Source organism: Arabidopsis thaliana, chromosome 4, assembly GCF_000001735.4.
Source record: "Arabidopsis thaliana chromosome 4, partial sequence".
Classification (NCBI taxonomy): Eukaryota; Viridiplantae; Streptophyta; class Magnoliopsida; order Brassicales; family Brassicaceae; genus Arabidopsis; species Arabidopsis thaliana.
In genome coordinates this window covers 7029373-7053327 of record NC_003075.7, presented here as the reverse complement: position 1 = coordinate 7053327, position 23955 = coordinate 7029373, and the positions used below count along the sequence as shown (strand labels likewise).

The 23955-nt window shown below is 33.3% G+C and overlaps 4 protein-coding genes and 2 long non-coding RNA genes across 10 annotated transcripts; 3 read left to right on the top strand and 3 right to left on the bottom strand.

The window, feature by feature from the left end:
- Window positions 1–179: 179 nt before the first annotated feature.
- On the top strand, window positions 180–8927 carry AT4G11670 (DNA topoisomerase 4 subunit B (DUF810); the record flags this gene model as incomplete). Of its 4 annotated transcripts, none has more annotated exons than NM_001340729.1 (26): window positions 197–528; window positions 789–853; window positions 1217–1472; window positions 1600–1666; window positions 1789–1936; window positions 2074–2241; window positions 2625–2723; window positions 2833–3042; window positions 3121–3222; window positions 3657–3887; window positions 4163–4240; window positions 4589–4675; window positions 4792–4977; window positions 5065–5220; window positions 5353–5445; window positions 5753–5824; window positions 6053–6170; window positions 6511–6683; window positions 6780–6864; window positions 6971–7105; window positions 7525–7631; window positions 7710–7787; window positions 7880–7975; window positions 8230–8325; window positions 8422–8596; window positions 8773–8927. In NM_001340729.1, the coding sequence occupies exons 1-26, from the start codon at window positions 357–359 to the stop codon at window positions 8925–8927; spliced, it is 3408 nt and encodes a 1135-aa protein (NP_001329077.1). In that variant the 5' UTR covers window positions 197–356. The 4 variants fall into 4 exon arrangements, with proteins under 4 accessions (NP_001329079.1, NP_001329078.1, NP_001329077.1 ...); NM_001340726.1 differs by having other exon boundaries at window positions 237–528; window positions 1774–1906; NM_001340728.1 differs by having other exon boundaries at window positions 180–528; window positions 8230–8596.
- Window positions 4344–4607, bottom strand: AT4G05915. Its single transcript, NR_141934.1, has one exon. It is a non-coding gene; the product is annotated as an other RNA (long non-coding RNA).
- AT-HSFB2B (winged-helix DNA-binding transcription factor family protein) lies at window positions 8620–10974 on the bottom strand. The gene is made up of 2 exons (NM_117235.5): window positions 9969–10974; window positions 8620–9880 (listed from the first exon to the last, which is right to left on the bottom strand). The coding sequence occupies exons 1-2, from the start codon at window positions 10320–10322 to the stop codon at window positions 9101–9103; spliced, it is 1134 nt and encodes a 377-aa protein (NP_192903.1). The 5' UTR covers window positions 10323–10974; the 3' UTR covers window positions 8620–9100.
- On the top strand, window positions 9189–9540 carry AT4G05910. Its single transcript, NR_141933.1, has one exon. It is a non-coding gene; the product is annotated as an other RNA (long non-coding RNA).
- Window positions 10975–13404: 2430 nt separating the features above from the next.
- On the bottom strand, window positions 13405–14891 carry AT4G11655 (Uncharacterized protein family (UPF0497)). 2 transcript variants are annotated; one of them, NM_202806.2, is made up of 3 exons: window positions 14440–14891; window positions 13882–14017; window positions 13405–13760 (listed from the first exon to the last, which is right to left on the bottom strand). In NM_202806.2, exons 1-3 carry the CDS (start codon window positions 14736–14738, stop codon window positions 13569–13571), a joined length of 627 nt encoding a protein of 208 aa, NP_974535.1. In that variant the 5' UTR covers window positions 14739–14891; the 3' UTR covers window positions 13405–13568. The 2 variants fall into 2 exon arrangements, with proteins under 2 accessions (NP_974535.1, NP_001329008.1); NM_001340725.1 differs by having other exon boundaries at window positions 13405–14017; window positions 14440–14839.
- Window positions 14892–15955: 1064 nt separating this feature from the next.
- RALFL29 (RALF-like 29) lies at window positions 15956–16244 on the top strand. The gene has a single exon (NM_001084905.2). The coding sequence runs from the start codon at window positions 15970–15972 to the stop codon at window positions 16240–16242; it is 273 nt and encodes a 90-aa protein (NP_001078374.1). The 5' UTR covers window positions 15956–15969; the 3' UTR covers window positions 16243–16244.
- The last annotated feature ends 7711 nt before the right edge of the window (window positions 16245–23955 follow it).

The window sequence follows — 23955 nt, the reverse complement described above, 5'->3', positions numbered from 1 at the left end:
AAGGACTTACCAAGAAATTCAAAACGACATCGTTAACAGGAAATTAATTGTTCCGTCGTTACGAATGATTCAAAAACATTTAAGGACTTACCAAAAAGAAAAGAAAAGTCAGATTCATGTCAGAATATGAAAAGGATCTTTCTAAGGTTATTTTGGTCTTTTGCTGATCAGTCCTCGTGCTTTTTCCGCGCTTCCCCCTAAACCCAAAGCTCTCTCACCTTCTTCCATGGAGAGGGGACAACAAAGTACACGCTGAAAAAGCCTCTCTGCAGCTCCATTCTTCTTCCTGGATTTCAAATTATACGCTCTAGGTCAGAGGCGATTTTTTCGTTTCCTGATTCTAACGGGAGTCAAAGATGGATTCTCTGTTGCAGCGTTACCGGAACGATCGCCGCAAGCTCATGGAGTTTCTTATGTCTTCGGGTTTGGTAAAAGAGCTTCGTTCCCCTTCTGGTTCCCCTACTTCTCTTTCTCCGGCTGATTTGGATGCTCTCAGTGCCGATTATGTTTTAGATTGCGTGAAATCCGGTGAGTTTACGCTGAGAAAATAATCCATCCTTCGTTAGTATCTATCTCTGAGTTTGCACAAGTGTTTAATGGTTTTCTCAGCTTTTCCCACACTAGTTTATAAATTTGTGAATTGTTTTCGTCTGATTTCTAAATTTTGTTGACGATTAAGGTTTCTACACAGTTAGGGTAATGGAAAAATTGGCTCTCTGCTTCGTTGTTTTGATTTGCAAATCTATCAGAAATTGCTGAAACACTCCATTTTGTGAACACGAATGCAGGTGGTGTAGTTGATGTATCCAAGGGCAGAGAGAAATACAATTTTGATTCATCATACCCTGTAACAGTAAGGAAACGTTTCTATAATGATCCGTGTTTGTTGGTTTCCTTATACGTTTAATTGAGCTTAGAAAATTTGCATTTTAAATGGCATCTGCGTATAATTGAAGTGATACAGACATACAGTGATAACTTTTCTTGATTGTTTTGTTGCTTACCTCGATGGGAACTATAGTTATAGTAAACACTTCAAGCTGTTGGTATACAATTCATGAAAATGTATTATTGGTGTGAAGTAGAGTGGTGACGATTGGAAGTAAAACATTTGCAATTCATCTGGCTTAAGCTGTGGATGTCAAACACTAATACCTTTTGTTGATGATGATTAATAATCCTGAAGATGATTAGTTTTGATGCTTTAAATTTGCAGATACACTCTGAGTCTGGAGATTCCTATTTTCTTGTGTCGAGTCCGGATTTAGCAGGTTCTCCTCCTCATCGTATGCCTCCTCCTCCAGTTAACATTGAAAAATCCAGTAACAATGGTGCAGACATGTCGCGTCACATGGATTCTTCTAATACTCCTTCAGCTAGAGACAACTATGTATTTAAAGAGGAAACACCTGACATCAAACCCGTGAAACCTATCAAAATCATTCCTCTTGGCTTGCCACCCTTGAGAACAGGTATTTAGTTAGGCAATTGTTTTTTGAATTTTCTGTCCTAGATTACTATATGTGTTTTCGCGAATCTTGATCTTTTTGGTTTACCATCTTTCGAGTGAACTGATACATGATGTTAGGGATTTTGAAGGGTTATCGGATGATGATTTACGAGAAGCAGCATATGAATTAATGATTGCTTCTATGTTGCTTTCAAGGTACTCACTCTCTTTTCTCCTTCATACATCTCTATTCTGTGTTGCCTATGGTGCAGCCTTGCAGTCTTTTTCCAGATAGATCTGTGTGGTGTCTCTCATTTTCTTAGTTTCTTAACAAACAGTGTTGAGGCGTATCCTACTCATAGAAGAAAGATAGAAAAAAGCTCTAGACTAATGTTAAGTTTGAAAAGAAAAGATAAACCACATCTGCAGCCTCAGATCTCTAATACACACTCAGAGGTCATCAACATGATCCGTGTACAGATGCAGGCAAGCTTCAAAATCATTAGTTATACTATAAGTATAAGCTAGCATTTTCTTTACTTACCAATATAATTAGCAGTTCGATATTTCAACTTAACTTCGTTTGCATCACTTGTGTTAATCTTACTGTTTCTGCTTTATAGATTTCATCAAAGATGGATACATGCATACGGAGAAATCTGGTACAGTTGGCAACATTAAGGACAGGTGAACAAATTGATCTTCCACAGTTAGCATTGGGGCTTTTGGTTGGAATATTCAAATCAGATTTTCCTAATGAAAAGCTCTACATGAAGTGGAAGACTAGACAGGTGATAACAAACTACAGTGCTATTTTTTCTTGTCGTCCTTATGAAACTTCTTTGAGCCATTTCTTGGATTTCATGGTTTGCCGTAGATCATATGATAATATTATGCAAGTCTGGATGAGAAAAAGATATGACTGATTGGCACATAGGCATAGCTTTTCTTCCACAGCTTAAGCTAAAACGTAACCTGCTTCATTACGCACATGTAGCTTGTGATCTCGGATGGATTGCGAATTTTGTTTACTTCTACAGCATTCTGCGGTCCTGTGGACATTTACATAAACACGTCGACATGCATATTCAAAATATCTGAAAGGCAACGAAAATTTGCTCAGCTTTATTGCTACAGTCATTGAATTATGTGCTTTTTTCCATCGTCAATGTAGGCTAACCTACTAGAAGAAGTCCTCTGTTTCTCACCTAGTCTGGAGAAAAACGAACGAGCAACTATGAGAAAATGCCTTGCAACGATTAGAGACTCAAAGGTGCGCACTATAATTGTGATCTGGATGTTTCGTAGCCAGCAAATTCTCATCTAGTGATATGACTTAACAGACTTTTTCTTGAATCTAAAACTATTTTTGGCTGGCATAGGAATGGGATGTTGTAGTATCTGCTTCACTACGTATTGAGGTTCTATCGTCTATAAGGCAGGTGGCTTCAAAGTTGTCATCACTACCAGGCCGATGTGGTATTGAAGAAGAAACTTATTACTGGACTGCTATCTACCATTTGAACATTAGACTCTATGAGAAACTATTATTTGGTGTATTTGATACTCTTGATGAGGGTCAAGTCATAGAGGTAGATTTTCTTAGTCCTTGTTTTTCTTCTTATCATTTATGTCATGCATTATTTTCCCTGACTTCATATACATGTCAGGATGCCTCATCAATGCTTTTCCATATGAAATCAATTTGGTCGACATTGGGCATAACTGAGAATCTACATAGTGCAATATATGGATGGGTTCTTTTCCAACAGGTACGTCTTATCACTTATTCTTCAAAAATCTGCTCTATCTAACTGATCACTATTTGGATGTGCACAAAAAGATAGCTTAGAGCTCTATGTACCATTGAGTACAAATAACATATCATCAATAACATCGGTCTGTTTCGTGTTTAAATTCAAAGGTATAAATACTCAAGTCGCGCACACACCTACACATGTATATAATGTAAATAGTAATCTTGTTTAGGGAAGCCAAAATTTAGGGCATCTAAACTCACAGTTGGATAAACGGTAAACCAGGCTTAAGTCCTACCCCTTGCTGCTACGCAATAGTTAAAGTACTAAATGTTGAGTTTTCTTAAATGTTATATGATCCTCACTGTACCGATGCATGTATGCTGCATACATAATTTATCCAGACACGAGTTTAAGATAGCCATCACATGTGCTCCTTTCCTGGGAAGTTTGTGTGCACAGGTGAGCCTTCTCTTCTAGGGAGCACAATTCAGGAGTTGCAGAAAGTTACTTCTGCTGAAAGTGGCAACCCGAAGGAAGATCTTTATTTAAGTCATCTAGTATGTTCAAGGCAAACCATTGGAACTGACATACACTTAGGTCTTGTGAAGGCTATTTTAACTTCAGTTAGTGCTTGGTGTGATGATAAACTTCAGGACTATCATCTACACTTTGGTAAGGTCAGTTCTCGATCAGTGGCAACGACCTTATAATTTACATAATGTTGCATATTCTTTTCGAATCTTCTGGCCAAAATTCTTGGTACCATATCACTGTGTCGTAAACTGTCCTCTTTTTCTTGGTAACCAAGATCATAAGATTTTGGCTACGTCCTAACTGACGAAATACCTTTTTCATTATTGTTAATCTATCTCCTCGATATCTGTTTTTGCAACTCCATCAGGACATCATAATAAGCATCGTTTTTTTTTTTCTTTTATCTTCTACTCCTCAGAAACCTCGTGATTTTGGAATGCTTGTCAGATTGGCATCAACAGTTGGACTTCCTCCAGCTGACTGTACCAGAACTGAGGTTGGTGTTTTCCTTTGCCTTCTGCTATTTATGTCTTAATATTTGACTTATATATATTGAGTTGAAGTTAACATTCTTGCAAAAACGCTTATCCCAAAACTAGCAGTTTCAAACTAGCTTTTTAATTTTCATGCTGACATTTGTATAACTTTAATGTGCTCTTCGGCAGTACAACTAACTAGCTAGGGTTAGACAATTTTCTGGCGTGGCATGACTATGTTTTATGTATAAAGTGTTTGGCTGTTGATAGAAAAGTTCCTAGTTGGATATAAAGAAAGGAACTGCAGCTTGTGATGTGGAGGAATACTTGGGTGATCTTTGTTGATATATATCGTTTTTCTTTAGCAGCTTATCAAGCTGGATACCTTGAGTGATGATGTTAGTGATAAGATACAATCCTATGTTCAGAACTCTATCAAAGGTGCATGTGCCAGGGTCAGTTTGTATTGGTTACTTGTATTTCTAATTTTCTATACTGTATAAGCCACTTCTTTTATCGTTCTATCTTATGATGTAAAGATATACTTTAATTCGATATTTTATCCTCCTAGGCTGCGCATTTTGCTTACGTGAAATCTCATGGTGAGCGTACGCATGCTCTAGCTCTGCTTGCAAATGAACTAACCGTCATCGCAAAAGTAGAGATCAACGAGTTTGTCCCAGTTTTCTCCAAATGGTTACCCGAATGTATGATGATCTCGGCCATGCTGCTACATCGGTTTTATGGAGAAAGACTGGTTTGTCCCTAAGCATTTTACAATACTTAAGAAAAAAGGTTGTCACTTGTATCTATATTTATAATTGTTCTTGTTCTACTGGAGCAGACACCTTTCCTCGAAGGAGTTTCATCCCTCTCTGGTGATGTTAGAAAAGTAGTCCCTGCTGCTTATATGTTACAGGAAGAGTTAACTCAACTGTATAATTGCCATAGCAAATCTAAGTTGCGCAAACCTTACTTCCATAAGTTGAAGAATTACGAGGTCACTGACAAGATTTCTTATATAGATTGGATTTCAGAACAAAATTATATCACTTCTCAGTTTTCTGGTTTGCTAACTCAATTTAACATGTCAATAAGTCATAAAAGAGACTATCCATCGGTTTATGTGCAGATAGAAAAGGCTGTCAAACCAGTAATGCTGGACTGGCTTATCTCTCAACATGATCATATCTTACAATGGACTAGGCGAGCTTTTGAAATCGAGGTTATATATTCTTGGCAAAACATTCACATGTTGATTTCTGTCGACAGTAGATAGACATTAAAGTTTGGCCATAAGGGAAACTATTTTGATGGATCACTGTATTGAGAAAATGTTTGAAGCAAACAAAAGTTGCATCATATATAGTTTGAAGTGATAATATAGACTGAATGAAATGAAGGATCCGTGAAGTCAGAAATATTTAACATATACAGACCTTCCATCACTTTCCATAATCAATCAAATCCAAAGTATGAATGTCCAAAAGATGGAATTTTTTTTTTTAATCGTAAAGCTTTTCCATGAACAGGAGTGGGAGCCTCTATCAGTTCAACAAAGACATGCTGCATCAATCGTTGAAATATTCAGGATCATAGAAGAGGTATGTAGACCTACATACTTTCATGACATGATTATTCTGAATAGTGTGCAAACTGTGGGAGTTCAGTATGCTAAAACAATTTTCTTTGCTTTGTGTTACCTCTTGATTTACTTGTTGTTTTTGTTTACGTTCTTGCTTTACTTCTAGTATGATTCGTCCTACCTTTACTTTTTAGTGCTGCACACAATATATTTGCCGTCTTACTATCTCATTTCACGTACTCTGCAGACTGTGTCTCAGCTGTTTGGTTTACATCTACCTGTTGATATCACACATCTCCAAGCTCTTCTCTCATTAATTTACCATAGCTTGGATACTTATCTTCAGAGAGTTTTCGATCAACTAGGTATTGACCAACCCTACATCTTTCTAACAGTTGTTACAGAGTCAAGTTCTTGCATAACCATGGAACATGCTATATAAAATTATTTTCTCTTATGTCAATATCTAGAGACACATGCTTGAGCAGGCTTATATGTGTCTGGTAGATTACATGCAACATGCATGATTTATTGTTGTGTTTCTTTGTATGGGACTTCCGTGAGATTAAGATTATAGTATTAGTGTATATAGAATCTCTTGTCCAAATCCAAAGGCGATACGAAAACATTTTGAATACATGTGTTAAATTAAGCAACTTTTCAGAAGCATACTGTGATATATTGACAATTAGCCTCTATCTGCAGTTGACAAGAAGTTTCTGTATCCGTCAGCTCCTCCTTTAACTCGATTCACAGAAAATGTAATGCCAGTAATGAAGAGGAAGTCACTCGAGTTTAGTGAGCCAGATAATAAAATAGTTAAGAAACTGGATGAACTGACGATACCAAAACTCTGCATAATATTGAATACACTCTGTGTAAGTGTGTTCTTCCAAGCTAAACCTTCATAAATTCCTATTAAAACTAAACAATAGCTTCTTTATTTTTAATGTATTTTTGTGTTCATGGATCAGTATATCCAGAAACAAATCAGTGCAACAGAAGTAGGCATAAGGAAATCTTTGACACTTGTTGAAGCCTCTCTCAACAAGAGATCAGGTACGCTCATTCACTTTGGATTATACGTTTTTCTCTTAATTTTGATGGTTGTCTAGTGTTGAAATGTGCATTGGCGGATTCATTTTGCATGATTTTTTTGCTTCAGAAATCGAGACTGATGAAGCTGAAGTGGAGAATTCACTGACGCATAGTGAAGCTGTTGATGAACTCTTTGCTACCACCTATGACAGCCTCAGGGACACCAATGCCAATTGCATAACCAAAACCCGTGACCTAATTGGTAAGCTAATACAAATTCTCGTGTTATGCAGCACTTTAAATTTGAGAAAAGCTGAAAACTCTGTCCAAACTTGAACCAGTTCCCTGCAACCTTGATAAGTGTCAAGATTCAAACTTTCTGAATGCACAATCTTCTTATCCACAAACTAGATGGCTTTAGCATTTTAATACTATTTGAAGACTTACATAAGATGCATTATCAAATTTTCTGTCGTTATCTGAGATACTCGTGAATAAGCCATACATATTAATCATGTTTCAGTTCTTTGGCAAAAGTACGCATTCCTCTTTTATTGGTTGATCCTCATGGATGAGTGAGAATGTTGGATGGATTGTGTTACTCTTTAAGACTTTTGTGTTATCAACGACAAAGAAGTCGGTTTAGCTCTGGTTTCTGTATTTATTGTTGCTTTTTGTCAGGGGCAAGAGCGATTTTCTGGGATCTGAGAGACATGTTCCTTATACAGTTGTACAATGGCACAGTCGAAGGCGCCCGCTTGGAAAGAATACTCCCTCACATTGATTCAGTAAACCAAAATCATCTCTTTCTTTTATTCACCCCGTTCTACTAAGCATGAACTTACACTAGGAAATGCAATGCACAGGTCCTTGATACTGTATGCAGTTTGAGTTATGAGGACTCACGGGATATGGTGGTGTTAAGCATCTGCCGATCCGCTCTGGTAACACTTCTTTTCTCTTTTGCATATGGAAACAAGTTAACTAACTCTAACCTCTTTTATGCCCACAAAAATGGCATGCTTCTCTCCCATAGGAAGCCTATGTTCGAGTACTACTTGATGGAGGGCCAACCCGTGCCTTTTCGGATTCTGACATCACCTTGATGGAAGAAGATCTCAGTATTTTGAAAGTAAGCAACTTATATTCTTATTTTGAAATTCCGTACTTATTCTACTGGAAACCAAAGTTTTCGAGCTCTATCATCTTGTATACTCCCTGCATCCAATTAGTTTCAGATAAAGACAATATTAAAAAATACTAGAAACTAGATTTTCTACTTTGATTTTGAGGTTCGGCCATTTTGCATATGAGAACCGGGTCTTGATCCGTGGATTAGGCAGTTCCAATCTGTGTACTTAACCTACGGCGTGTGTCCCCTTGTAGGAGTTCTTCATTGCCGATGGGGAGGGACTTCCTCGTTCACTAGTTGAGCAAGAAGCGAAACAGGCGAAAGAGATCCTCGACTTGTACTCTCTCGAGGTAAATATATTTTGCTCACTTGCAAATTGCAAACTTAGTTCCTTTCTTAGAAATTATGAGATACCAAAGTGTTACGGATTATGTCCGTTGTGGCAGAGCGATATGCTAATTCAGATGCTAATGACTGCGAGCGAGCTCATCAACATGGGGGTGAGTTCAGAGCAGCGGCGCTTGGAGGATGCACAAACTCTTGTTAGAGTTCTTTGCCACAAGAAAGATCGTAACGCCTCCAAATTCTTAAAGCGCCAGTACGAGCTTCCTATGTCAACAGGTAAAAACACACACACGACCACTAGAGAACTTGGACCATCTTTAAATAAGAGAGATAAATTTCATTAAGATCATTACAAGTCAGAGAGCTACAATTGTTTTGAACTCAAAAGAAATGATTCTGTATCAACATTGCCATAACTCTTAAAAACCATTGATTCCTGCTATTTGTTGCAGAATATGAAGATGTAACATTGAATCTGCCTGCTTTATCCGAAATCGTGAGAAGCACATCCACTCACTGGAGCACAGCAAGCCAGAATAGTTTCAGTTCCATCAAGAAGAAGATTCAGGAGGCAACATCTGAAATCAGGAACAACTCAGGATGGTAGAATCAGTGTTTTTAGATACTTTTGTACTACCCCAACTCAATGAACATCTGTCCTCTTATGACCGAACACATCCCCATTTTCCGTCCGGGACAGCGCAATGGCTTGCCTATGCAATGGGGATCAGTAACAGTTTCTTGCATATTCAACAATGCCTCTGAATCGGCAAGTGTTTTTCATTTTCCGAGTTCAAGCCACGACCCATTATGGTTACCGGAGTTATTCTCCTCCATTGGCTCTGCCTTAACATCAGAACTTTGTTCTCCCTCTTGGGCAGCAGCTTCTCGTCTATCATCATCTTCTTCCTCTGCAGCACCCAATTCTTCTTCTCTTCTAGCTCGCTTGACCCCAATAGAAACCCCAAACAACCTTGGAGTCAAATCCTCACCAAGTTTCAGACCAATCCCTGTCTCTATTTCAGAAGCCATAATGGCTTCACTCATCTCTTGTCTCTCCGGTAAAAGATCTAAAGGTTTCCCTTCAGGTAACAAATGCGCACAATCTTCTTGACCCGGTGTGAAATTCGCCATTAATGTGTAGATATTCGCATACAATCCTTTAAGCTTTGTCATCTCTTTCCTCAATCGCTCATTATCTTTCCTCAATCGCTCATTCTCCTCAACCAGCTCTGGTGCAGTGGTGCAGCTCGTTGTCCTCTGCAAAGAACCACCACCAACCACTCCTCCTATAGCAGCAGCAGCAGCCGCAGGCGAAGAATTAGACGATATAACCTGTTCTTCTCCAGAGTTCGATGGAGAAACAATATGAGCTACAACAGGAACAGCTGCTACTGTAACAGCCGAAGCCGCTACGGCTGCCGCCGCCGCTGCAGCAGCCGCGGCCATAGCAGGCTGAGAGATTTTCCGCCGTTGAATATCCCGAAGCAGAATCTTCTCACCTCTCTTAAAACAATCATTAGAAAACTCCCAACGATCTGGAACTACTTTTCGAAATCCCTAAAACCAATAATAAACCAAAATAAGAGCTCACTACTAAAAAACCTAATAACTGAAAATTTCGATTCAAACGTATATTGAGACTCACGTAAGTATTGAGCTGACGAACAAAACTCGAGAAGTTATTATGTTTGAAGTATTTGGGAAGAAGATCTCTAGCGAATTCAGCTGGTCGCCACACAATAAAAGTGGTTCCATCTTCGTTCCACGAGATCAATTCGTCGTAAACCGGATCTTCCACAAGCTGATACGTTTTCGTCAAAAACGGCGTCGGAATTGACCTCTGTGAATCTCCTCCTCCGCCACCACCTCCACCACTACCACCACCGCCACCACCAGCACCACATCCACTACTTCCACCACTATTCCCGGCGCTACAACCAGCTCCACCGCCGCCAACTCCGGCCACCGTCGGAGTTTCTCCGGTTTGTTCCCCCGGCATGAGTTATAGATCAAAAATCTAAACTTTCCTTAATCCCAATACCCAAATTAAGATAATGATGAAATCTACCAATGGGAATGAGCTTTGAAGAAAGTTGGAAACATAGAGATCTCAAAACAGAAACTAGACAGAGAAGAGAAAGGAAACGTCTATCACAGACCCATTAGAACCAAATCCAAAAACTTCTCTATCTCTCTCTTGACGTAATCTACACCAACCAAGAAAGAAAGAGATTGTCACAATCCAGATTGAACACAGAGACACACGATGATCACGAAGCTAGAGATAGAGAGAGAGAGAGATTATGTTGTGAAGTTCCAGAATGTTCTGAGAGGAACGTATTGATAAGAAAGAGAGAGAAGAGGAGAGACAGATCGGAAGTTCCAGAAGACAACAACAAAAACAAAAATAAAAAAAAGAGAACGAAGAAGAAGAACAAGGGTAAAGTTGGAATTTAAAAAAGTGAAAAGGGGACCACAAAGAAGGAAAGAGTATAGGAATGCGCTAGAAGAGCGTATGTGGCTTCCTTTTCTTTTTCCAGAAGTTTCTCTTTTTTCTTCTTTTTGTTATTTCCTTTTTTGACCCTGTGAATATGTGAAACGCTATCTAGATTTTCATAACATTTTTGGTAATTAATGTGAGTGGAATAAAGTGATAGACTCGAATTGATTATTCTGAGTTGACTCTTTTTTTAATTACTTTTCTTATGTTTTATGTTCAACATTAATTATGAATTCAATATTTGAGATTCGTTTATCCAATATTATAGTCTAATTGTAATCATCGTAAAAAGGAAACAAATATCTTAGCAAAATTGTAGTAATAGTGTCATTATCCAGATTTTAAATATAAAGTTTTTATGATAAAAAAACTTTTTAAAAAAAAGAGATAAGTTGGAAAATGTATTCTTTTTATATAAATAAATTGCAAAATATGTAGTTTTTTTAGAAAAAGAAGAAATAGATAATTTTTTTTTTCCTTTCTAATACAATTTTTTGTCTAATAAAAATTTTAGTAAAAATACTTATATAACCTTTTGTTATTTGTTAGGTAGTAAAATATAGACAAAACTCAAATCAAATTCTACTTTTTCTCTTTTTTTTTTTATTTAAATATTTTTACTTTGTTTGATAATAATTTTTCATAAAAAATTACCACATAATCATATTAACTTTTAAAATTTTTATGTGAATCTAAAAAGTCTAATTTTGCTATATTTCAAAAATATGTAACACTTTTTTATTTAATCCCAGCCGACGGTGTATGTGATATTGTTAAAACTGGTGTACAAATGTTAGTGTACGACAATAATGTAAAAATTAACATATAATACTGAGAAGTGATAGACTCAGTATAATTGTGTACAAAATAGTGTAAAGAGATGATGGAAAATATGGTGTACATGATCGTACAGCTTTAAAGATCTATGAGACAGTGTACTAACATTGGTGTACGAGATATACACCACTAATTGAAATAATGATTTATACATTTCCTAGAAGTGTACACCAAGTTTTGTACACTTTGTCTAATAATCTTGTATGCTATCATTTAAAAGTTGTATACATCATTCTATCCATCAATCGTCATAATAGTTTCAATCATTTTGTACATCATCAAAAATACTTTAATTATGTACACCATCATGTACACTATTATATTGAGTAATCATATAAGGTTTATACAATCATTATGTTTATAAGAGAAGTCGGTGTACTTAATGATTTATGAAATATCAGTATACACATTTGTACACCAACGAATAATGGTTAGTGTACAAAACTATGTTTGAAATGTTTGTGCATTGGATTGATGACATATAATTACTCTAAAAGTTAATGTAATGTTTTTTAAAAAGAATTTATTATTTAAAAAAATATTTTAAGAAAACTAAAATAAAAAAATAAAAAAAATAAAGACAAACAAAATAAAGTACAAATGGTCTCTCATATTATTTTTATTAGCTCTCAAGATAAAGGGTATTTTAGTATTTGATATGTATTTTGTTTTTTTAATCTATTAGACATATCCTCTATCTCACAAAAAACAAAAAAGTGTCTATCTCTCTAATTTCTAAAAAAAACTATCCACTTTACAAATTATTTATGAAAAAGTGTCTACTTTGCCAAGAAACCCAAAAAAAAATCCAGAAAACGTAAAACAATCGATTTATGATGTATTTTCATAGTCGAAAGTCATGAATTTGAATTGTATACTTAACATGTATAACTTTCGGTAATCTTTAAAAAAAAAAAATCTAAATGTCTTAAACTATTTGCAAGAAATGACAAAAAAAATATATTATTTTTATGTGAGCATTTAAATTATCAAAAATAATTTATATAAATCCATTTATATAATCGTTTTCTGGAAAATTAAATCCAGTTATAGTAGTTAGGATATACATCATTTCCAGGTGGGAGGGGAAGAAATCCAGTTTTACTATTGCGATTACAGAATTTCCGGGCGGTATAATGTTTTATCGTCAAACATATCATTATACATTGCAGAAAGAAACACCCAAATTTCTCTTGTCACTACAAGATTGTATTACAACAACTTTCTCTTCTCTAAGTTCAGTTTTAGAATCTGCTTTATAAATACAATGAAAGTGAATACCAAAAATAAAAAAAAGTGAATACGAACATAATTAAAATATGCATGTTTTCATTATTTTTTTTATTTTGATAAACTTTATTGGTTGGTCTGGTCACCTCCGATAAAAACGCATCAAAATGCTTAAGAATTTTAACTAGGTTTTAAAATTCTTCATTCTTATGACCAAATATGATAAATATGATAATAAGACCTTAATTCATTCATTGACCCATCACTATTTTAATGACACTTCATCTACTTTGTAAGTGAAACACTTGCAACTTCCTTTTAATATAGAAAATAGTTTTTGTCACATCTGAAGAACCCTTTTACCAGTTAATGATAGTACTTTTGGAAACTATACGAGGAAAACTAGTTTACACTTGATTAAGTTTGTTTGGTACAATGGTCATGCATGTACAAATTATCATTTGATTACTGCAACATTGACACATGGTGGTGGTTATCTTATATTTCTCTAAAAAAAATTCGGTTATTCTTTCAAATTCTAAAACGTTGGCGATAAAACAAATAAATGTTGTATAAATTTTACATTCCAACAAACAAATATATCCACATAAACATAAATAGTCATTACTTCTTACGGATTTAAACATGACTTGAGTATAAAAAAATTACAAGATTTAATTACCACATAAATCTCTTGCAAAGCTTATACCCTGACAAGAGGCCAGAGAGTGTCAAAACCAAAAATGCAGAGAATGACATTGAAACTGAAACTATAGAATTGTTTCTTAGTGTTTTTATCGCATCCTCGTTTATATGTTGGATCCATGCAATTGCCACGGAAGAAGATGACACTAGTAGGTAACATATAACCTGATTAGGTTTTGTATACAAAAATAAAATTAGCTCAATTTTTTTTATATGTTAATTGTTAACACATTCTATTATATATGTACTCAACGTATAGAAATTAATCAATAATAATGTAAAATACCTGGTCAAATATGAAGCTGATGTAATCCGAGAGAGGCTCAGAGATTAAAACTCCTCTGTGAGTAATATCACAAACTCCTTTGAATGTTTGCAAACTTGTATACACGAATCCTATCACTGCAACTCCAAAACAATACCTGCATATATCTTAACGTACCAATTAGCATAGAGAGAAAAAAATGTTGAAAATTTTTGGATGATTTTGTTAATGGATATTTATTTTTAACACGCCTACACAATATTTTCGGTTCATATATAAACTATCAAAATATTCATTTCCATGCATATTAAAGATAATTAATACTTTAATTTAATTTATCAAAAATCCCAATTTAATTCATTTCCATTACAATTTTCGGTTCATATATCTTTAATTTAACAGAAATCAGCCAATCTTTTCATTTTATTTTTTAGACTTTTTTTTTTCAAGTATCCCTTATTATTTTAGTAAGTGAACAACGATAATCCAGATTTGCTTGGAAATAACAACATCATATTCTATATAAAATATTAGTATTAAACAATGAATTAAAGAAGATAAGGTTCTTTAGTTTCTTACAACAGTTCAGGATATGAAGCAAAACTCGAGGAGTTTTGTGTCAGATGTCTCTTCGAAGGCCGTTGAACATTCACTGCCAACGAAAGAGCAGAGACGAAACATAGAACCATAGTTATAAACCGGAGAACCAAACCGATAACATGAACCGATGCTCGCCGTGAGCTGAATCTTGATGCTGACGGCGTTACGGAGTATGCAAACAAAGACGGCGTCTGTTGAGAGACAGGTGACGCCGTTACTGAAGCCTCCGATGATGGTCCATAAGTGATCACTACAACGTGATCTTTAAGCTCTTTCATCAAATATATTCGAGTGTTCCAAAAATAATTGAAGAGATTGATTCATATATGTGAAGTCTTGTTTTCTGAAAGATATATTAAAGATTTGACTAGTGGGTTGCTTTTGAATTAAGGATGACATGAAGTTTCACCGAAAGTTTGTTAGAACTCTATACAGTTTTTCTTCCACGTTATAATCTTATAATATGGTTGTATGACTAATAATTCCTAATATTTTTCTTTCTAGTTGACTAAATTTCTCTTGCAAAATGAAGTCCACATGGGATAATTGAAACTATACCCAGCAGTTCATATTTTTGTATATCTTGATCAATATAATACATAGTGAATTAGTGATCATGAGAAACAGTATCGAGACAATGTTGTTTTGGCTGATGATTAATAGTCGAAAGAACAATATATTTTTGGAGTGAGGCAGCCAAATTGAATTCAATATCAATACTGCCAACAAACTATTCAGACATAGAGACATATCTTAAAGTAATATATATATTGCTAAAACCCCCAAGCAAAAACCACTTTTTATTTTGCCTTAGTTTTGTTCTTCTTTATCGAATTCGTCGTGTAACTTATTAGTATATATAACTTATTAGGATCGATCCTAAAATACTACATAAGATTAATTGTGGATTTGCATTTTTTCTCGCGTAGTCTCTAAGATAAAATTTTGAGGTGAAAATACACACAAATTAAATCACTATCATTAAATATTACGATAAGTGTACCTAAATTTGTAAATTTTCTATATCCAGACATGGATTTCCGTCAAAATATCATGATATCGGAGATATTCAATCCGATCTATCAATTTTTATATGTTAAAGTTTAGAAATAATTATAAAATAGCACTTTATAATATTAAAAATAATTTTGCAATTTTTAAACATATCAAAATTTTGAGATGTAATACTAGCATTAGGAGACCGATATTGTTTTTTGACAAAACAAAAACTGATTGAAATTAAACCAACAAAAAATGATATGTTAAAATCTCAATATTTTCAAATGTTTCAAAATTAATTAATGTATATATTGAAGAAAAAAAACTGAAACTAAAACTGTAACACCAATTCAGTTTTTTTTTAAATATATTTAATAAAAATATCTAAACTGGAACCAAACAAAGATATGTTTTAAAGATAGTGAAACTATAACTTATCGTTTTGCACTATATATAAAAAACAGATTTTCCAATCTTTCCACCAAATATAACTAATCCAAAATCTAAATTATGATAAAAACAAAAGAAGTTACGTTTGTGACGATTTTGATTGTATTATGCGTGTTTATAAGTACCATTCATGCGAAAAGATATATTGAGTATCCAATTAGATTAGATTTAGGTAAAGGTTGTGATCCAAGATTTCCTACCGCTGCATGTTATAAGCGCACACCAGCAAATCCATATAGGCGTCCATGTACTACTGCCAATAGATGTCGTCGTTCTACTTCTTCTACACGAGTACCATCTTTGAAAACTTTTGTGGAAATACCACCAATGTAAACCTGATATTAATTGTTAAGAAAGTTATCAAGTATTATAACTTGTTCCCATTAATCTTTTTAACAACTATTTATCAAAAGAAATTTCATTTACATGGCAAATAATCAAATGTTCACATTAATATTGTATGACATAAATCCATATACACCATTATGTTCATCGAGTATGAATATCATACTTCAAGAAGTTTTGTGAAAAAGTTCTTCAAATATCGTTAAAAACACGATTATGGTTATTCAAAACAGTGATGGATAAAAGTATTTTGTTTTGTACACATTATTCTTTCTGTTTTAGGGGGAATTATGATTAAGACTTCATTGTCAAAGGTGAAAAGAATAAATTTAATTTTTTGAATAAGTAACTTTCGTTTCTAACATATATTGATTACTTTAAAACATAAGATACAAACGTTATACAAATCCATCAAATCATACATTATCAGTAATAACAAAGAACGATATAACAGTGGAAGTTATGCTTTTGTGTGGAACGTTTTACTCGCTAACGAATTTTAAGAAATATGTTACTTTATTTCCTTTTACTCAAACTAAAGATGATACGATATTTTTCCTTCGTTGTCATCAATTCTGTGAAACTCTAAGAATATTGTCGCATAAAAAACGACATTGCTTCACCAATAACTTAACTTTGTTAACATGACAACAAATTAAAGCCTTGAATGGCTGCAGTTTTTAGAGTAGTTTTTGGATTGTGATTTTTTAAAAACCAAATAAATACCCATTCATGATTCTACAAAAAGTAGATTTTCTAAAAAATAGGAAAACCAGATTTTAAGAGTTTTTAGCTATTTCTTTATAAAATCTAAAAACCAAGTTTTGTGAGTTTTTTAAACAATTTACGTAAAAACTAAAAATTAAACAAAATTCCATTCATGATTTTGCAAAAATTAAAATCTACAACAAAATCAAAAACTACAAATATCAAAAACCAAAATCCAAAATCCAAAAACCAAAAACTAAAAGCCAATAAAAAACTACAAAACATTCAGGACCTAAAACATATCGAATTCACTGTAACTCTATTAGTACTCAACAAGATAAACCATTGGATCTCTTTGTAATTATAGCTTGTTGATCGTTTGTTGGGGATAATTGTTAAAAGAATCTTATTTTACAATATATTCAAAGCTAAATTAGTTCAAACCTCAAGGTATGGCCGTAAGGTAGATATTATCAATCATGCTCTATTCCAATGTCTTTTTGCCAGGTTGGTTTGGACACTCTCCTCGGCTTCAACAATATTTTACCCCATCCATGTCCTCTTTAGTTCCTCTTCTCCCTTATATGACCCATTGGCGTGAGAAGTTTCTTTTACCCCATTTGTAAAACCCATGATCTTGTCATATTGTGTGCAACCACTTCTTTCTCAATCAACTCCATCGGTTCTTGTCCCTTTGTCTGAACCATTGGTGTCAGAAGTTTTTTCACCCTTTTTCAATTCCATGATCTACTCAAATTCTTGAACCGCTTCTTTCGCAATCAACTCCACCGTCAAAATATTTAGGCAATGGGTTTTACACATGTGTTGTTTGGAAATCTTGGATGAAGCCTATGTGATATCTTAATGGGTTTCATCCATGATTTCCTAACAATTAACTCCAGGAGAATCGAGCAAATATCACATATCAGTGGCAGTGGTGTATTGACAAGGGGGTCACTTGACCCCCATAACATTTATCAATTTTTAGTTTTAAAGTGAATGTCATAACAATTATTTGATGTTTTTGTTTAAAATTTTCATAATGACCACCATAAATAGTGATCTAACTATGCATTTGACCCCATGGATGTTCATTTTTCCAATTAAATGTTAGTGCTCTTTCCATTTTATGTCTTTTTTCTTTAAAATGGCTAAAAATCTATAACATCTTCTTACATATTGATTTTTTTTCTTCTATAGACTTCTTGTTTCAATTTTTTTTGCTACCATTTTTAAAAGATTGTTCTTAACATACATTTAAACTAGATTCTGACCCGCACATACGTGCGGGGTTTCCTATTTTAATAAATATATTGGAATACATTTTTAGTGAAATATATTGTAGTGTATAAATTATAATGTGCATAGAAAAGTGTATAGCGTTATTTATGATACAATAACTAATTTTTTAATTAATTTATATTATTTATATTTCATTTGTGTTTTGCATAGTAAATCGAATGTTAGATTTGTTTCGATTTGCGCAATAATATAGAGATATTTGGAAAATCTGTATATTTTTGTTAGTTTGATGTATATACAAATTAATTGTTTTTGTTTGAAATTTGATCAATCTATATATACATTTTTGCAGCCACTTTGTGAAATAAATCCTCAAGTTGGGACTTATTTACAGTGGCTGCCACTGACATTTAATAATTATTTTTGATAATTAGAAAGTAAATCTTCGAATTAAATATTTGACATTTAACTATCTTCCCGAAATCTATCCACATTAACTACACAATTAGTTACTAAAATAAAACTTTCAAAATATTTAATATCATTTAAACACTACAAAATTATCATTTTTGATATTGCTTTTTTATGAGTATAACAATTCGATTATAAGCATCAAACTGCAGAAATATTTGATAGCAGTTAATTACTACAAAATTACAAAATATTTATACAATGATTTATAAACATATCATAAATAAAATCAACATTAATAAAATAAATAGGTTTTTTACGGGACGAGTTTGACAGGACATTACTTAATAACAATTGTAAACTTTAAAATAAAAATATTTTATATATAGATACAATTTGCAAACTTTTATATATATTAAAAAATTAATTGTCCCCGCGGTGTACCGCGGGTTAAAATCTAGTTAGATGATATAATGTAAACTTTACTCCGCGGTACACAGTCGTTCGATTTATTTGTAACTAAAAATTCGAATTTTAAGTTATAGTTGTTTTGTAAATATTATTTCTTTTGTTTAGTGTTTAAGATTGTATAATTGTGTTAAAATTGTTAATTCTAAGATTACACTCGTAGATTATCGTCCCGTAGGAGTATCAACCCAAACTCGTTCCACAAGATAACTTCATTCCGTAAAATTAAATATTATTTTTGTTATTTTTAAATATTTTTATTGTAATATATTAAGAATCAAGGGATTGACCTGTGGTAGATCTTGGATTAACATATTTAAAAACAATTTGTGATTTATAAATTTATGATATTGAAGTATATAAAACCGATTTTTAGTGTATACCTTTCAAGAATTATATAAAATATATTTTAAAAGTCAAAATTTGTATAAATTGATATTGCAACCACATGAAATCGTAGTGATTTACCCGTAGGGTACCACAGGCTAATTTTTATTTTATTTTTTATAAACTGATAAATTTGTTGATTTTAGTTAAAAACAAATATAAAAATAAAATATAAATTAAGTTATATTTGTTTTGTTTATTGTTTTAGATTGTATAAATATATCTGATTGTTAATTCCATGATTTTATCTGTGGTATAATATTGACCAACACCCGGCTAAGTTTTTGTAATCTAGTGTTGACCCTCAAAGAAAAATCCATAAGACTCGCATAAATGGATAGTAAAATTAGGAGATAAACATCATTAGAACATGAAGTAATTTACATATGAATCTCTATCTATTTTTTTTAAAGAATCAATATTCTAGATTGATTGTGAGGCAATATGAATGTATGCATAACATTTATAAGAGATAGATTATACATAAAATTAGATTTTAATTTGGATTCAATATTAGCTTTACTATAAAAAAAAACTAATCTGAATTACATATTTTAAATTTAGGATGACAAAAATATTTTTTTTAAAAGCTAACTCATCCTTATGCATTATCGCAAATATGGTAGTTATTATTGTTCGAATATAATTAATGATCTGTCAAAAAAATCGTATTACTGATTGTTCTCATTTTGAATATTTGCATTAAAAATTTTAAATATTGGTATTTAAACTTTGTTTTACTGTTTTAAAAAAAAGAAATAATCGTATATAGAAGAATGAATTTTTCAAAAGCTTGTAACTATTATAATACGTTTAAAAGTATATTTTCTTTTATATAATTCAAATTTAGCTTAATGATATATTTTTAAAATAATGAAAATTACCTGTTTAAAGAAAAATACTTTAAACGTTTATATCATTTAAATTCTAATTAAAATGTTAAATATATACTGAAACCATTTTCTAGATAATTACAAATCTAAAATCCAAAAATTCTCTTTTGACTATGCTTAATCATAGTTTAAATTTCATGTGTACTAATCAGAAACAATTAACATAGTTTTGTTACGGAAATTGTATAAAATCTAAACTAAATGAGAATTTGTTATTAAATTAGATTGAAGTTTCCTAATTATCGAATAACATATTACCAAAATAAATAAGTTTACATATATACAATTCGAATTAAAATAGCCTGATATGTTATGGAAACGTTTTTAAATGATTTCCTAAAATATTGTGTAGTTATTAATTTATTGATTTAATTCGTTTTTAAAAAAAAAAAAATTCAAGATATTTATTTGGGAATTGGACATGTTTAGGCACTTCTACAAACTTTTATTCCTTTTGAGGCACTTCTCACGTACAAGGCATTTTTCCTTGTTTTTGAAAAATAAATGGACAATTATATCCCCACCCATCTAAACCAAAAATTTACTTAACCGGTTAGAAAGATTTTGTTTTGATTTGGTTCCCTTCTAATAAATCGACAGTTGATATTTACAGATGAGAAAAGGAAGTTGCCTTCGCCGACTGAAATTATCTCACAATATCAATGTCGATGGTTGTTAATTCTTCCGACCAAGCAATTACTATGGAAAGTCTCGGAATCTCCGGGTCACTGTTTCTTGAATTGGTTAATATTACTGTGCAACGATCTCTCTCCCTTCAAACAAAACCTCTGGAACAATTTAAATTGAGTTGCCTCCGCCTTAACCAAGACATTGTGACGATGTTTTTTGCAGCGAATTAACCGCCACTGTGATTGGAGAGATGACGTAGAAGTCGATTAGGAATCTCCCCCTGATTCGGGTTATCGTTTGGATCCGACTCTGTTTCTGCATCGTCTCCTCCGGAAGAAGTTTTAAAAAGGAAACGACCTACAAGGCTTGATATACCGATTGGTGTTGATGGATTTGTAGCTCCGATTTCTTCATCGGCCGATGTAACTGTGACGTCGAGGGAGGAATGTAGAGAGGTTGAAAGAGAAGGTGATGATTATTCTGTTTATTGTAAGAGAGGAAGAAGAGAAGCTAGAGAGGTTGTATCAAGTTGGGCTCCAATGATAATGTTAGATGAGCAAACAAAAAAGTGCTAATTTTATCGATCTATAAACACATTCGCAGGAAATCAAAGACATACTTGTCCATTAATGATTGTCCAAGCAGTCCAGTCTATATGGTCATCAAATGACTCACATGGTAGTTTCATACTAATACATAAGTTTATACATAAACAATAAACGCCAATCCAAAGTACATTATCCATGTCTATTTGACCATTTATCCACATGTGTATAGACATGTTGAGACAATTTTATCGAGTTATAAACACATTCACAACAAATCAAAGACAGACTTGTCCATTAATGATTGTCCAAACAGTCCAGTACATATGGTCATCTAATAAGTCATATGGTAGTTTCATACTAATACATAAGTTTATACATGAACAATAAACATCAATCCAAAGTACATTATCCATGTTTCTTTGACCATTTATCAACATGTATATAGACATGTTGATACAATTTTATCGAGCTATAAACACATTCGCAGCAAATCAAAGACATACTTGTCCATTAATGATTGTCCAAGCAGTCCAGTCCATGATCATCTAAAGACTCACATGATAGTTTCATACTAATACATAAGTTTATATATGAACAATAAACGTCAATCCAAAGTATATTATCCATGTTTCTTTGACCATTTATCCACATGTGTATAGACAGTCAGTTACGTAGACCTCAGTCAGTTAAGGAACTTCTCCAAATCTGCCAACATCTCTACATATTTTAATGTAGACGTAATAGGTTGGTTTCAGGATATGAGGACACCGTCAACAATGAGGAGATAAGCAAGCCGAAGTCTGTGGTAAGAAGATAAGGTCTTGTGATTAACATTTTTGAAATATCACCTAACGTAGCATTCATGTCTTCCCTTATTAGCTCTTCACAATGTTGGATATTATAAATAAAATTAGCACACGATTGAATAATTGGAGCAAATAAAATGATTGGAGAAGATTAATACCTTACATTTGAGAACCGAGTAGAAGTTACTAGCACACGCCGGAGACGACGAATCGATTGAGAGACAAGAAAATGAAGACGATGACGGGAGAACAACTGTTGACGACGACGACAGGAGAGGACGAATTAATGTCAGCCGATTGAAAGCTTTGTTGACGATAACGACGGGAGAGGGACGAGGAAATGACTTTGCCGGTAGAAAACTCGTCGGGATGATCGCCGGAGTCGAGATGATGTTATCGGCGTTGTGATGATTTTAACTGCCCTGATAAATGAAACTGTAAAATCGTCGTGAAGGATTGGGTGAGAAAGAGAAGTTTCTCACAAATTGGTTTTAGTTTAGAGATTGAGATTAAAAAATTAAACCGAAAACCGGCTAAATTTGTTAGGTTTTGTTAAACCAACGATTTCAGGGTAAAAGGGTAATTCTACTGAGTTAAAGTGACTAATGCCTTTAAAGTGCCTATTTGTGGCCAAAGTTTCAAAATAGTGCCTTTACGTGTAATATTCTCTTGTTTTTGGAGGATAAAAGGACAATTCTATCCTTCCCACATTAAACCATCAATTGATTAACCGGGTCTAGGGATTTTGTTTGATTTGGTATATAATAAAGTGCCTTCTCCTTTACATGAATACATCTCTACTTCTTAATATCATATATGAACACGTACTTGCGGACTGTCAGCTATAGGAATCCGTCCATTACTCTTTGAATATATGTTCTCCAACTAATGAAGTGTTCTTGTATTTGATTTTGGTGAACAATGTTTAGATTTGGTGTTACTCATCTTTCGTGTATCTGTTTGTGCAGCTAAGACATTTCAATCTAAGAGCTGTAAAATATAGGATCATTCATATGGTGATATTCTTATGATTATATTCAAAAATGGTTCATACAAGTGTGTAAACCCTCTACCCTTAACGGTTTGCACTAAATCCTAATTTACTTACCCTAAAATTAAACCCAAACCCTCAACCCATGATCTTTCTCCACTAAATCTGAAACCGTAAAAACAAACACTAAACTCATACAAAAAATGGTAATTTTACCGACCAATAAAACACATTTAAAGTAAATCAAAGACACAAGTGTCCATTGATGACTGTCCAAGCGGTCTAGTCCATGTGGTCATCTAGTGACTTACGGGGTTGTTTCATTTCAATACACAAGTTTATACATGAACAATAATCACCAATTCAAACGCCAATTCAAAGTACATCATCGTTCATTTTTCTTTGACCATTTATTCACTTGTGTATGGAAACTCCCATCATTATAACCAAAATTGTATACTAATCCTAAATATAACAAGAAACATATATACTTATATAGTGAATAGAATGAGCACAATATCCATGTTTGCTTCTGAATGGACAGATTCTCTTGGATGACATCAATAAGTAAGCATCCAGCTAACCATATTTGTTTGTTCTATCATCTATGGTCACCA

Bases quoted from the DNA above. Each gene is read 5' to 3' on its own strand.
- AT-HSFB2B (NM_117235.5), bottom strand. From the start codon at position 10,322: ATGCCGGGGGAACAAACCGGAGAAACTCCGACGGTGGCCGGAGTTGGC. The intron at 9,881-9,968 runs GTGAGTCTCAAT...TATTGGTTTTAG, and splicing joins TTCGTCAGCTCAATACTTAC to GGATTTCGAAAAGTAGTTCC.
- AT4G11655 (NM_202806.2), bottom strand. From the start codon at position 14,738: ATGAAAGAGCTTAAAGATCACGTTGTAGTGATCACTTATGGACCATCA. The intron at 14,018-14,439 runs GTAAGAAACTAA...AGATATATGCAG, and splicing joins GCTTCATATCCTGAACTGTT to GTATTGTTTTGGAGTTGCAG. The intron at 13,761-13,881 runs GTATTTTACATT...AAACCTAATCAG, and splicing joins TCAGCTTCATATTTGACCAG to GTTATATGTTACCTACTAGT.
- RALFL29 (NM_001084905.2), top strand. From the start codon at position 15,970: ATGATAAAAACAAAAGAAGTTACGTTTGTGACGATTTTGATTGTATTA.